Source organism: Megalops cyprinoides, chromosome 10 (genome assembly GCF_013368585.1).
Source record: "Megalops cyprinoides isolate fMegCyp1 chromosome 10, fMegCyp1.pri, whole genome shotgun sequence".
Lineage (NCBI taxonomy): Eukaryota > Metazoa > Chordata > Actinopteri > Elopiformes > Megalopidae > Megalops > Megalops cyprinoides.
The window spans coordinates 3,967,501-3,980,000 of NC_050592.1; the positions used below are offsets into that span (position 1 = coordinate 3,967,501).

At 49.1% G+C, this 12,500-nt stretch overlaps 1 protein-coding gene across 8 annotated transcripts in view; it reads left to right on the top strand.

Moving 5' to 3' along the window:
- ptprub (protein tyrosine phosphatase receptor type Ub) overlaps window positions 1–12,500 on the top strand; it is a 202,245-nt gene that overhangs the window by 179,931 nt on the left and 9,814 nt on the right. For all 8 annotated transcript variants that reach the window (XM_036538070.1, XM_036538072.1, XM_036538074.1 and 5 more), the window contains 6 exons: window positions 1,333–1,369; window positions 3,254–3,351; window positions 5,685–5,801; window positions 7,579–7,733; window positions 9,200–9,335; window positions 10,240–10,389. In XM_036538070.1, the coding sequence (XP_036393963.1) occupies window positions 1,333–1,369; window positions 3,254–3,351; window positions 5,685–5,801; window positions 7,579–7,733; window positions 9,200–9,335; window positions 10,240–10,389 (693 nt within the window). The remainder of the gene's footprint in view (window positions 1–1,332; window positions 1,370–3,253; window positions 3,352–5,684; window positions 5,802–7,578; window positions 7,734–9,199; window positions 9,336–10,239; window positions 10,390–12,500) is intronic.

Consider the following 12,500-nt stretch of genomic DNA (forward strand, 5'->3'; position numbering starts at 1 on the left):
GGGGGGGGGGGGCAGTGGGGAGGATGGGGGGGGGGCACTCTTGCATGACAGCTGTCATCCATCTCCATTTCACGCAAATGTCACATGTCCGCCGCTGGGAGCAGGCTATACGTTACAATTTGCTGGCCCTCGGCCCCCCCTCCTCACTGCTGTGACGGAGAGCTGACTGCCGGGCAGTCCAGGATAAGCTCTGAGACCAGACACTTTCTTCTCTTTTACTTTAGACTGGCAGGCAGGGGTAGTGAGTGAAACAGGGAGGGTGTATTGCACTCTAAACAAAAAAAAAAAAAGGAAGGAATAAAACTCTTTGCCCTCGACTGACCACCTCCTTGACTCGCAGCACCTCCGGGAAACTATAGAAGAAGAAGGAGTGAGCCAGTGTTGTCCTCCTGAAGGAAATCTCTCCTCTCATCCACTCAACCTTGCGGCACTCTTTCCAGCCACATCATGTTAGCACGCCGTTCTTGAGCTGGGAGGGGGGCATTATACCCCCCCCCCCCCCCCCCTAAAAAAAAAGTCCCTTAGCCATCACTTCAGGTGCAAGTTACATAAACTCTGTTTTGTTTTTAGGGGAATTGAAACTTGTCATTGGATATCCTTTTAGTGGTGGCTCGGAGGTGGCAAAAGAGATCAAGGAAACAGACACTTAACGTCTCCTCCGGTCCCACAGATCCTCCCTCACAGTGACAGCAGCCCCTTTCAGTGCGTTGCCCACTGCGTAAAATCAGACAGTGCGCCGCCCGGGCTCCACGCAGCGGTCTGTGAGGGCCACATCGCGTGCGAGTCGGTCGTCTCTTCTGTCAGAGCCAGATGTCACCGTCATGTCAGGTTTATGAGTAAAAGAGGACACCCAGTTTAACACTCTCCGAGACCGTCACATTGTATCATTGCTAGGATGAAACAGCTGAGAACTTCATAACGTGCCTGACATGGTAAAGGGAAATCTCCATGATTGAACTGTGGGCAGTGGAGAGGCAGGTGAAAGCTCTAGGCCTGGGTGGGAGAGAGTATGGTGTTAGTGGGATATGGCAGGAGTGGAGACCGTGCCACATTGGTTTAGCTGGCTGGGGAGAGACGGAGCATGGTTAGAGAGGAAGAGAAAGAGTCAAGCACAGAGAGAGAGAGAGAGAGAGAGAGAGAGAGAGAGAGAGAGAGAGAGAGAGAGAGAGAGAGAGAGAGAGAGAGAGAGAGAGAGAGAGAGAGAGAGAGAGAGAGAGAGAGAGAGAGGGAGGGAGGGAAAGAGAGAGTCTGGGCCAAGCCCCGGTCTCCACCAGCCTGCTTCTGCTGGAGGACCAGATGGCTCACTGAACGTGTTCTCCTCTTCTTTTGCAGGGCTACCATCGCTCCAACCACTTCATCGCCACTCAGGGTGAGTATCCATCAGCCTCCCGCTGGGGCTCTGTGCATGTCTGTGTGAGTGTGTGTGTGCGTGTGTGCGTGCGTGTGTGTGTGTGTGCGTGTGTGCGTGCACGCACACATTTGGAGAGTCAGGCTGAGCAAGACAGGGAAAATGGATGAGGAGAGAGAGAAAGAGAGAGAGAGAGACTGGAGGGGAATTACAAAGGGAACAAATTGGATTACAGTGGATGGAGGGGGGATTTGGAGAGGGGGCGGTGGGGGAGAAGATAAAAAAAAAAAAAAAAAAAAAGTTGAGAGAGAGATGAGGAGGAAGGGGTGGGGGCCAGACCTTCCTACAGTGAGGATGCTTCTGAGCACAACCAGACTCAAACTATCAGATGTGTGCAGAAAGAATGACGGTCTCCTCAGAAACGTTCATCTGAGAAGCAGGCCAGTGATGCTCCCACATGAACACACACATGCATGTACACGCACACGCACACGCACACACACACACACACACACAAACACACACACATATGCAGACGCACACACACACACGCAAACGCACATGCACATCCACACATGCAGACTCTCACCCACATTTGTATACGTGCATAAATCCACACATGCACATACACTCACACATATCCACTCACATGCACAGATTTTTGCTCTCACACACAGGGACTGCCATCTCCTATGCAAAGAGACGCTAGCGTTTTAATTTGCTGAGAGAAAGAGGAAAAAGTCTTTTAACTGAATGATGTAACTGAAAAACCACTCAAATACACACACACACACACACACACACACACACTCACACAGCACAGTCAGCGGAGATTAAACTGCTCTCCGGCATCATTACTTGCGTTGTTAAATATTAAGAGGAATCCGGCGTGCCCGGGCTTTGTGTCTGGGAAAGAGGAGGAGGGCAATCTTCCATCTGCATGGACAGCCACTCCTGAGGTACACACACACCGTCACGTCCACGGGATCAGTGATTGCCAGCCCATCTCTGAGCGACAGCCAAGGATTTTGAGCGGCGGGGTGACAGACGTTGTCAAAGTTGGGGAAAAAAACATATTATGGATAGCAGAAGCCGGGCGCGCGTTGCCGTCGGAGACCGAGGCGCGGGAGACGGGGGTCTGAATTGACTTGCCGAGGCGTGGAACGCTTGCGAATCTCTCCCAGCCCTAATACCTGTCTCTCAGACAGTGACAGGAGCTTCTGGGCGCACCTGCAGCCCACCATGGAGGAACCTGGGCCCGGGAATGGGCTGACAGGTAAGCGGAGGAGCTGGCACGCAGCAGGTGCCCCCCCCCCCCCCCCCCCGCAACCTCCACCCCCCCACCTCTCCCAAGTCAATCAAAGACCCCTCCTGTTGTTTATCTCGTAAAAACTCCAGTCCCTGGCGGCCTCCGCTCCAAAGTCAATCAAGGTTCCATCTTTAGCTTATTTTGCAAGAGCACCCTTGAAGGATGCAGAGAGCCGAGAAAGTGAGGCGTGCACTTCATTTAAAGTTTGGACCGAGTTTCAGGAAGACTCACTCACCCCGGGCAAGGGTCGACCACAGGCACAACCGCACCAAGCCAAAGCCTGCCTACAAGAAGCCGACGGCTCGGGTGGACTGGCAAAGCTGCCATGGCAACAGCCGGAATCAGCACCTTCCCATAACTGCTAAAAACTACAATAGATCACTTTGACGTATGTTCTGTCTGAGTTTCTATGCTCCAAAAGTAAACTGTCAACAGAACAATTACAGATAACCCATCTTACAATGTGAAGCAATCCCAAATCTCCAGTATTGCTGTAACCTGGTGCCAGCGGGGTGACGTTGCCGAACTGTTACTGAAGTGTTGCGAGAACGTTAAAACGCTGGCTCTAATAATGCTGAGTGTTATTTTATTCCCAGGGCCCAAGCAGGAGACGGTGTACGACTTCTGGCGGATGGTGTGGCAGGAAAACTGCTTCAGCATCGTCATGATCACCAAGCTGGTGGAGGTTGGCAGGGTAGGTGCCGACATCAAAGCACCTCCGTACCTGTCACCTGCCACCTCCGTACCTGTCACCTGTCACCTCTGCACGTGGCACCTGTCACACCTGAGGCGCTCCCAGAATAGCACAGCACAGCTGACCTGCAGTGGCTCACGGTGCAGCGGGATCGCATACAGTGAAGGCAGTAACTGTGTCACCGTTACGCGGTCAGGTCATTGCTATGTGACCAATGCAGTAAGAGCTGCCCGAGGTCCATGGGAAAAGGGCCTCTGCCTCCTCAGAGGGGACCCTCTGAGATGTTCTGTTCACCACAGTGAGACTAATACATTTACTGAAGCTTTGCCGTCTCCTTGCGCTGCGTTAAGTAAAAAAAAAAAACACAGCAGCACACACTGTTATTGTAGCCTGAAGTAAACCGAAATTAAGCAGATCTATCACAATGAAGGTGTTTACTTCTGAGTAAGTTTAGCAAACTACTGTATACGTATAACAGAACAAAAGGGTGGTTAAGGCATTCCCCTCAGGCACAAGCTGAGCTCTGTGGCCCAGGTTCCATCCCAGCTGTGACTTCAGTCACTGATGACCAGGAGGCAGTGGAACACATTGGTTTCACACCGTTGGGGGGTAGGGGGTGTGTAGGGCAGCCAGGGGCCCCTCGTGCCACCGCTCTCAGGCACCCTGTGATTCGTTAGGTGCCTTTGAGTTGCATGGATCATGTCAGTGGAGTAGTGGCTATCCTCCAATCAGCCCCCACTCCATTGTAGTGCAAAAAACAGCCACTGGCTCCATGCATTACATTATTGGCATTTAGCAGATGCTTTTATCCAGAACACCCTACGTAGTTTAGATTTTTTTTTACGTTACCCATTTATATAGCTGGATGTTTACTGAGGCAATTCTGTGTGAAGTACCTTCCCCAAGGGTACAGCAACGGTGCCCCAGTGTGGAATCAAACCAGCAACCTTTCTTTCGGTCACAAGTCCTGCTCCTAATCACTATGCCACACTGCCCCAGGTCTCCTGCACAAGTGCAGAGGTAGCTGTAGTGAGATGAGCTTTGCTACTGTAAAGTAGGAAATCTGCCGATTTCATAATAGGGTAGATAAAGGTGAACAAGCATAAAAAAGTAACAAAAGGTTGTGGCTGTCTGTGATCGACACCTGCACAGTGGCTGGAATCCGGGAGACTGGGATCCAGGAGCACTGCTGTTCGAGCCCGTTAGCCAAACCGATTTAGTAAATATTCAGCTGTGTATGTTTAAACGCTGTGTGTAAGCTGTTTAAATCACCCTGAACGAGGATAAGCAAACAAATGATATAATGTACCATTCAGCTAGAGATGGCCTTTGCAGGAATGTGCCCTGTTTATTCAGAGCTGTGGGCACCGAAATTAACATACAGGAACAAAAACCCACTGCGTGCTCGACACATAAATAGCTCCTCCTCTATATCGCTTTTATGTAAGCATTGGGTTTACATAATGTTTTGCTTTTACCTAAATCAGGAAGAAAAGAAGGGCAGACTCGTTTTCCATCTGCTGTTTACTGGATCAGAGGCCTTGTGTACTCAGTTCCCAGTCTGACCCCAGTAGGTTGGGGAGTCTGATGCTCCCAAAAACACTCTGCATTATGCGAGATGGGCTATGGACTCCTGTCAAAGGGGGTGCACTTGAACATACACCACAGACGTCAGTATAACCTTTGAACCTCTGATCCACACAGGCTCCTACGTGGTGCAGATGGACAATGAGCTGGGGTTGGCCACGGGGCTTGGAAGTTTTACAACCAGTGTTGATTCTTTGACTTCTTTGTTAATTCTTTGTTAATTCTTTTGTTATTAATTTACATAAATAAATGTAAATGTAAATGTAAATTCTTGAGTTCTTTCTTTTGCTGTAAATGTAAAGATCTGTTTGGTAGAAAACTGTTTTTTTATAGTTTTTCATTTTTTATACTTCTTTCTCCATCATCCTTAATTTAAAGGGAACTTGTTCAGTGTAGTTTAAGTACATTTCAACACAACAACAAAACTCTAATTTATATTTCTAATTATAATAAGACAGAGTGAAATGAGTATTTGCTTTATTTCTGGAAGAAACACAAGTGTTTAATTGGATGCACCACAAACGCCAATTCAGCAGGCCTTTTAAAATGCAGATGTATAACGTGGGTGGATTGGTCGACCAAATGTTTCCCCCGGATTTATTTCACAATGAAACAACCTTAGGTTCCTCAAAAGAGTAAAAGACAGCTTTTTGCAGTGCTGTAGCGTGGATTGGTATTTGTGTTATTGGGTTTTTTGTTGTATTTGTGGATTTGTATCAGAGGCGCTCTGTGCTGTTATTCACCAGGTGAAATGCTGTAAGTACTGGCCAGAGGACACCGACATGTACGGTGACATCAAGATCACCCTGCTGAAGACGGAGACGCTGGCGGAGTACACTGTCCGCACCTTCGCTCTGGAGAGGGTAAGCAACACCCCCCTCAAGAAAATATAAATAAAACACTGCCACAGCAGACACTTACAGCTGACAACACTGTAATGCTACTGCTGCTTCACCCAAGTGTTACACTCACATGTAACACCCCCACAAAGTCTCTGTAATGCTGCTGCTGGTGCACCAGAGCGTTACACTCACATGTAACACCCCCACAAAGTCTCTGTAATGCTGCTGCTGGTGCTGCACCAGAGCGTTACACTCACATGTAACACCCCCACAAATTCTGTAACACTGCTACTGCCCCAGTGGCACCGTCAAGAAGGAGCTCAGCTCACACGCTCACAGTGCTTCCAGCACATTCTCCACAAGGCAGATAATGGCTGCCTGGTGCCTGCCGTTCCCCCAACGCGGCTCGATGCAACAGATACGGTGAAAGAATGCGAGCCCGGTGCTTCCCCGAAATGGCCGCCACACCGGGCCTACCGCTGAATCCGTCATAATTACGAGGCACTTTTCCCGCCATCTCTTCCCGAGAACAGCACTCCGCAGAGAGGCATTTTTTTGCGCTGTTTGTGATAAAGGCCCTGCTTGACATATAGCAGGCTGTCAGAGACTCGAGGAAGGTGATAATATGAAATAATAGCACTGCGATAGTGTCCATTGTCTTCACACACACCCCCACCCCCGCCCCCAGCTCCATATACAGCAACATCAACTTCCGCAGTGCTGTTATTGCTGTGAGTCTGATGTGCGGAAAAAACGGCATCAATGCCCGCTTGCATCACTTGTCTGATTAGAAACCCGCCTGGAAAAACATGGCGAGATAAAAACATTCCCGCTGCGCTGATGGAGCTCGGATGCAGCGGGAGGTCAAGAGGCTAGCGGGGCAGAGTGTGTCAGGATTGGGAAGGAATTAACACTATTTAGACGGCCCCCCCCTTCGCCCCGCCCCCCTAATTAATGGCCGTGTTTGAGGAGCGGGCGGCTCGGCTTCTCTCAGAGTTCTCGGCGGCGGGCGGCCACGTGATGCGCCGAGTGACAGCCGTGCAAACACTGCATTATCACGTCACTGTCACCGGCACTCTCCGCGGGAGCGCTCGCATTCAAATCACGGCCGTTTCCCCCCCTTTCGGAGGAAATTGGACCCGCTGACAGCTAGTTTGTTTTCTCTACGTTTTGCCTTCCCTCCCCTCTCCGCTCTGACTGAGCTCGGTGAAGCCGCATTTTGTCATTTCCAGCTCCGAGTGAGGAGTCGCATCGGGTGGCTCCCTCCAGCGTAACTCCCTCACCCCGTCTACAGAGTAAAACCCAGCACTGTTAGGCAGAGCTCAAACACACTATATCAACTCGGCCAAAAACCAGGCCAGGGCCTGGAAGGCGACAGCATTATAAACCTCTGATAAGAGTATGGTTGGGAATGGGTACTGCCAGCCCTAGAATGAAAAAATAAGTAAAAATCTGAAGCTTTCTTAAAATGTATACCCGACTGGAGCTTGAAATGAATTTCAGTCTGAGAAACAGTCAATACCGTATTTGAATTTGAACTCCATGTGAAGACTTCAGTTTGATGTGAAGAGTTAATGACCCACATGACTGATGGAAAAATGCATCCATTTCAAAAAGCCATTTCCCTGCATTGTGGAACCCCCCACAATCCCGCCATTTCAGAATCCCGCCATCTCCACCACTCCCATTAAATGAAGAGCGAAGCCGGGCACCGCGCACAGGGTGGGATGTAATGGTCTGTGCAAATGCCTGTAACGTAATGGGCCGTAATGCTTTTTTGTTTGTTTTGTTCCCACAGAGGGGCTACTCCGCCAAGCACGAGGTGCGCCAGTTCCACTTCACATCCTGGCCGGAGCACGGCGTGCCGTACCACGCCACCGGCCTGCTGGCCTTCATCCGCCGCGTCAAGGCCTCCACGCCGCCCGACGCCGGGCCCGTGGTGGTGCATTGCAGGTACGCGCCCTGCCGAACACGCATCACTTCCTGCTCGTCAATATCACAGACACGTCAATTCCTGTTTGTTCATGCCCCGTGCTTAGCACTTCCTGTTTTCTCTTGCCATGCATCACGCATCATTTCCTGCTCGTCAGTGTCATAGCCACATCACGTCCTGTTTGTTCATGCCCCGTGCTTAGCACTTCCTGTTTTCTCTTGCCATGCATCACGCATTTCCTGCTCGTCAGTGTCATAGACACGTCACTTCCTGTTTTCTCTTGCCATGCATCACGCATCATTTCCTGCTCGTCAGTGTCATAGACACGTCACTTCCTGTTTTCTTTTGCCATGCATCGCGCTTCACTTCCTGCTTCTTGCAAATAACGTCACCACAGACCACAGCTCTGCGTTCCTGCTGCCGTCTGTGTGTAGGAGGCTCTGCTCAGTAACAGTAGGTTCTGGTGCTGATCCAGGTAAAGAAACAAACTGTTGGTGTTGGGTGTTTAGCCACGCCTCTTTAGGATTATTCACAATGAGACAACAAATCAGAAAAGTTTCAGCTGTTCATCTGTATCATCATTACCTGTTCACTGAAAACAGAATCCGTGTCATCATTTCCTGCTTGTTGATGTCTCTCTCTCGCAAACACACACACACGCAAACACACACACACACACACACACACACACATACACACATACACATATACACATTACGTTACAATCATTTAGCAGACAGTCTTATCCAGAGTGCCTTCCAGCACAAGAGAACAGAAGTGTATCCGCTCAAGCTGAATGAGCAACAGTGTCAGACCAGGCTAACAACACTCCCAGACCAGTGAGTGTGAGCATAACACTACTCAAGCCCTACCACAAGTTAACTTGTGCAACCTGACTAGACAATAGAAGCCAAGTATACTACCATACGTTACGGTCACCAGATGACAGAATCCAAACCACGCTGTTCCACACATCACTTCCTGGGCAGCAGCAAGGATTCCGTCAGGGGAAAGTGGATGGCATACCACACCTAAGCAATGGTATTGCATGCACTGGTGTTGTAGCTCCCTCTACTCATTTCTTTGACTAAAAGGTTGCAGCCTGCTGTGTGCTGTTGTATCAGGTCTTGAAAGCAGACTTTTGTATCGATGTTAGAACTCTTCCTGCACAGAGGTCCCCCTTGAAGACATAGGGAAACCCCGCGTTTGGCTTCCATGCCCACGTCACTGTCAGGCCCCAGGCAGGCCTGGTGCTGTGGGGGTACTTATGGGTGCACTGCACCCCCAAACGGACCTCAGTGCACCCCCAGGTGTCTCCTTATATCCCAAGGTCTACATTAGTATTTATGAGTTTGTGTGCACCCCTGTGGATTGCAGTTGCACCACTCTGTACGTTGTCCTGGCACCGAGCCTGGCCCCGGGGCCTTCGCTGGTTTGTTTGTGGAGGGGTGCAGGGCGCCGGGGTGACGCTCTCCTCTTTCGACAGCATGGGGGCGGGCAGGACGGGCTGCTACATCGTCCTGGACGTGATGCTGGACATGGCCGAGTGCGAGGGCGTGGTGGACATCTACAACTGCGTCAAGACCCTCTGCTCCCGGCGGATCAACATGATCCAGACAGAGGTGAGAGAGCCAGGCGGGGGCGGAGAGCGTCCCCGGGGGGAGCGCCTCCTCATCCAGCACTTTTCAAGTCAAATGAAAGGAGGGAAAGGAAGGGAAATGAAAGGAACTTAAATAACACGAGAGACACTCAAGCTTCTTATGAATCGATGAAAACCTTTCTTTTTCCTACCGTTCATCGAACACACTTTCTCTAAGCCCATGGCCCCCTGTAACTGCCAAAGAGGGCGAGTCGGTTTGAATCCTTAAAGTAAAAAACTCTCCCTGAAAGCTGTATTTACACTGTGCTGCCAGTCATCAAAGGATATTTAGGGCTAGCTCGTTAGTCAGCTTATGTGCTCTTTTCTGTGCTAATAGTGATGAATATTCAATAATGAATATTGATTTAGATAAATATTTTGTTTTCTGGGTTGGGCCAAGAGGATTATCCCGGCATACTTACACATTTCTGTCAATTTGATTCTTTTGTTATTGTTTTCAGCTGCCAGAGAAAATAAAAATCTACTGTGTGTGTTGTTTTTTTGCCGTATTGTGCAGACACAGTCATTTCCTTAGATGTCTCCTATTTACATATTTAAACCACATTATGCAAATCTGACATTTGTTTCTCTCTTTATTACATCTAATTATTTACAGGAAATAACTTTAATTAAACCCATACTGTGCATGCTTGTTTACATAAGGTTATTTACCCATTTGTTGTGGGTTCTGTTGACCAATGTGCAAATAATAGCTGATGCTTATTCAAATCACGATAGGCTGAAAAATGACCTCCCCCACTCTCTCTTTTGTTCTCCTCCTCCTCCTCCTCCTCACCCCTTTCTAACACTCTGGCTCCTCTACTCTATCCCTCACTCCTCCCCTCTTTCTCTCTCTCTCCTCCCTCCCTCTCTCTTTCTCTCTGCAGGAGCAGTACATCTTCATCCACGATGCCATCCTGGAGGCGTGTCTGTGTGGAGAGACCGCCATCCCAGTGAGCGAGTTCGCCCTCACCTACAAGGAGATGCTGCGGGTGGACTCCCAGAGCAACTCGTCTCAGCTGCGGGAGGAGTTCCAGGTCAGAGTCAGACACAACACAGCACAGCACAACAGCAACATGCAGTGCAATTCACCAAAAAATGCAGTCCCGGAAAGCATATGCATCAAGTACTAATCCAGTCGTTCCACGAGTTCCAGGTCAGAGTCGGGCACAACACAGCACAGCACAAAACACATCAACGTGCAATACAGCTGCATGCTACACCAAAAACTAAGGTTCAGAAAAGCATATGCATCAATTACTAATCCAGCTGCTAGGCAAATGTGTATGCATAACAAAAATGAAGTAAAATGCAGCAACCTCACAGTGGTGTGAAGCTTCCAGAAAGAGTGCTGTCAAAAGATGGCATGCTTAGACCACTTGTCTTTTTTTTTTTTTTTGCTCACAAATGCATCCCTGTCTGGGAGACTGACTGCCACTCTTTGTTACTGCAGCACAACATCAAAACAACACTTAAATATAAGGCAATACAATGCACTGCAACAGTGCAATAATACCACTGCAATAAAAGAGCACCACAGTGTAACAGTAATTCTGCACTCACTTTAGACAACCCACTATAACGTGTCTCACCGCTGGGTGCAGAGAGCGCAGGGGGGTGGGGGGGGGGGGGAGCATTACGCTGGAGGGAGTAAAAGGAAAATTGAAAATGGGGAGGGAAATCAAAACCAAAAGCATCAGAAAACGCAGAAGACGAAGAAGAATGGAGAGGGCAACATATTGGACAGGGAAAAAAAGCACCACACTGTTAAGAAGAAAAAAAAAAAACGAAAGAAAAAGAAAGGAGAGAGAGGAGGAAACAGGGAGCATTTCAGTTTGAGAAAATGCGCTTAGCTTTGTCAGCGGCTTGATGGGGAAAAAAATCGTGAGCTGCGTGCCCGGGAGATTGTGTGCGCCCCACTCCTCGTGTCAGTGGAAACGGGCCCTGCTCTCTCACGCTGCCGGGCGCAGGAGAGTTATCGAGCCGCTGATTGGGTCCTGATTGGAGCTGTGGGCGCCAGCTGTGCATTTGTGTGGAGCTGCTGTGAGCCTCGCTCCCCTGCACGGCCCTGCCAATCTCCTCTGGAGCAAGATGTCTGTGTCAGCCAGCTCCGCAGAAGGCCGAGCCAGCTACGCGACTAGCAAGAACTCCCTCACTGATTCTGGGGGGTGGGGGGTGGGGGGGGTGTTACTTTACGAAAACACGCGCCTGCAATCTCCGTTCGACTGTCGCGTTTTACCATTTTTATAACGGCCATAAATTATGGTGCGTCTGTAATGGCGTGATTTATTGCTGAGGCTCAGGAAACGCTTGGCCTTCTCTCCGATTCCTCACCGCAGATTATTTGTGTTTTTAAGGAGTGAGATGTTATGTTGATGCATCGGATCCTTTGATCCAGTAAATTCATCCCCTTGACATTTGCTTGCGTTATCGTTTCGGAGCAATGAAAGCATTGCGTTCTGCTTATGTGGTATAACATCATAGGACTTCACAATAGTCCATAATGCTGGAATCAGCATCTCCCAGATGTATTATTAATGCAATACATTAATGATCCAAATATTCTTTTCATATCGTCAAAACTAATTGGAGAATGCACACAATATTCATCAAAGAAAATAGGTGCATAATTCTCGTTTGAATTTCATTTTGAAGGGCTGATAATGTACTTATTCATAATGTATGAAGATGGCCTAATTCTGTTTTTGTTCATTAAATTCCTGCATGGTTTGTGACCGATATTAAACGCTTTTGAAAGCCGCATCCAGCTGCCATCTCTGAAATGCCCCAGCATCTGTGTGGGCCAGATGCACAGGGCTGGCTGTCTGAAGTGTAAATCTTCCTGTTAACCCCAATGTCTCACGGTCCTGTAATTAAAGGACTCCTCTTGACGTTCTCTACCTTGTTTCTGTCTCTGATTTCTCCCCCCTTCACTTTCCTGGCCCTCATCTTTCTATTATATACTTCTGTTTTCCTATCACCTCATATCTCCTACTGTCTTTCTCACTGTCTCTCCCTCTCTCTCTAATCCTGCATCGCCTCTCCCTTTACCATTGTGTGTTGTTTGATTTTGGCGTTACCTCATCCCCTCCTTCTCTCTCCCTCCCCCCCCCCCCCCTCATCCACACCTCCATTACTGTCCCCTCCC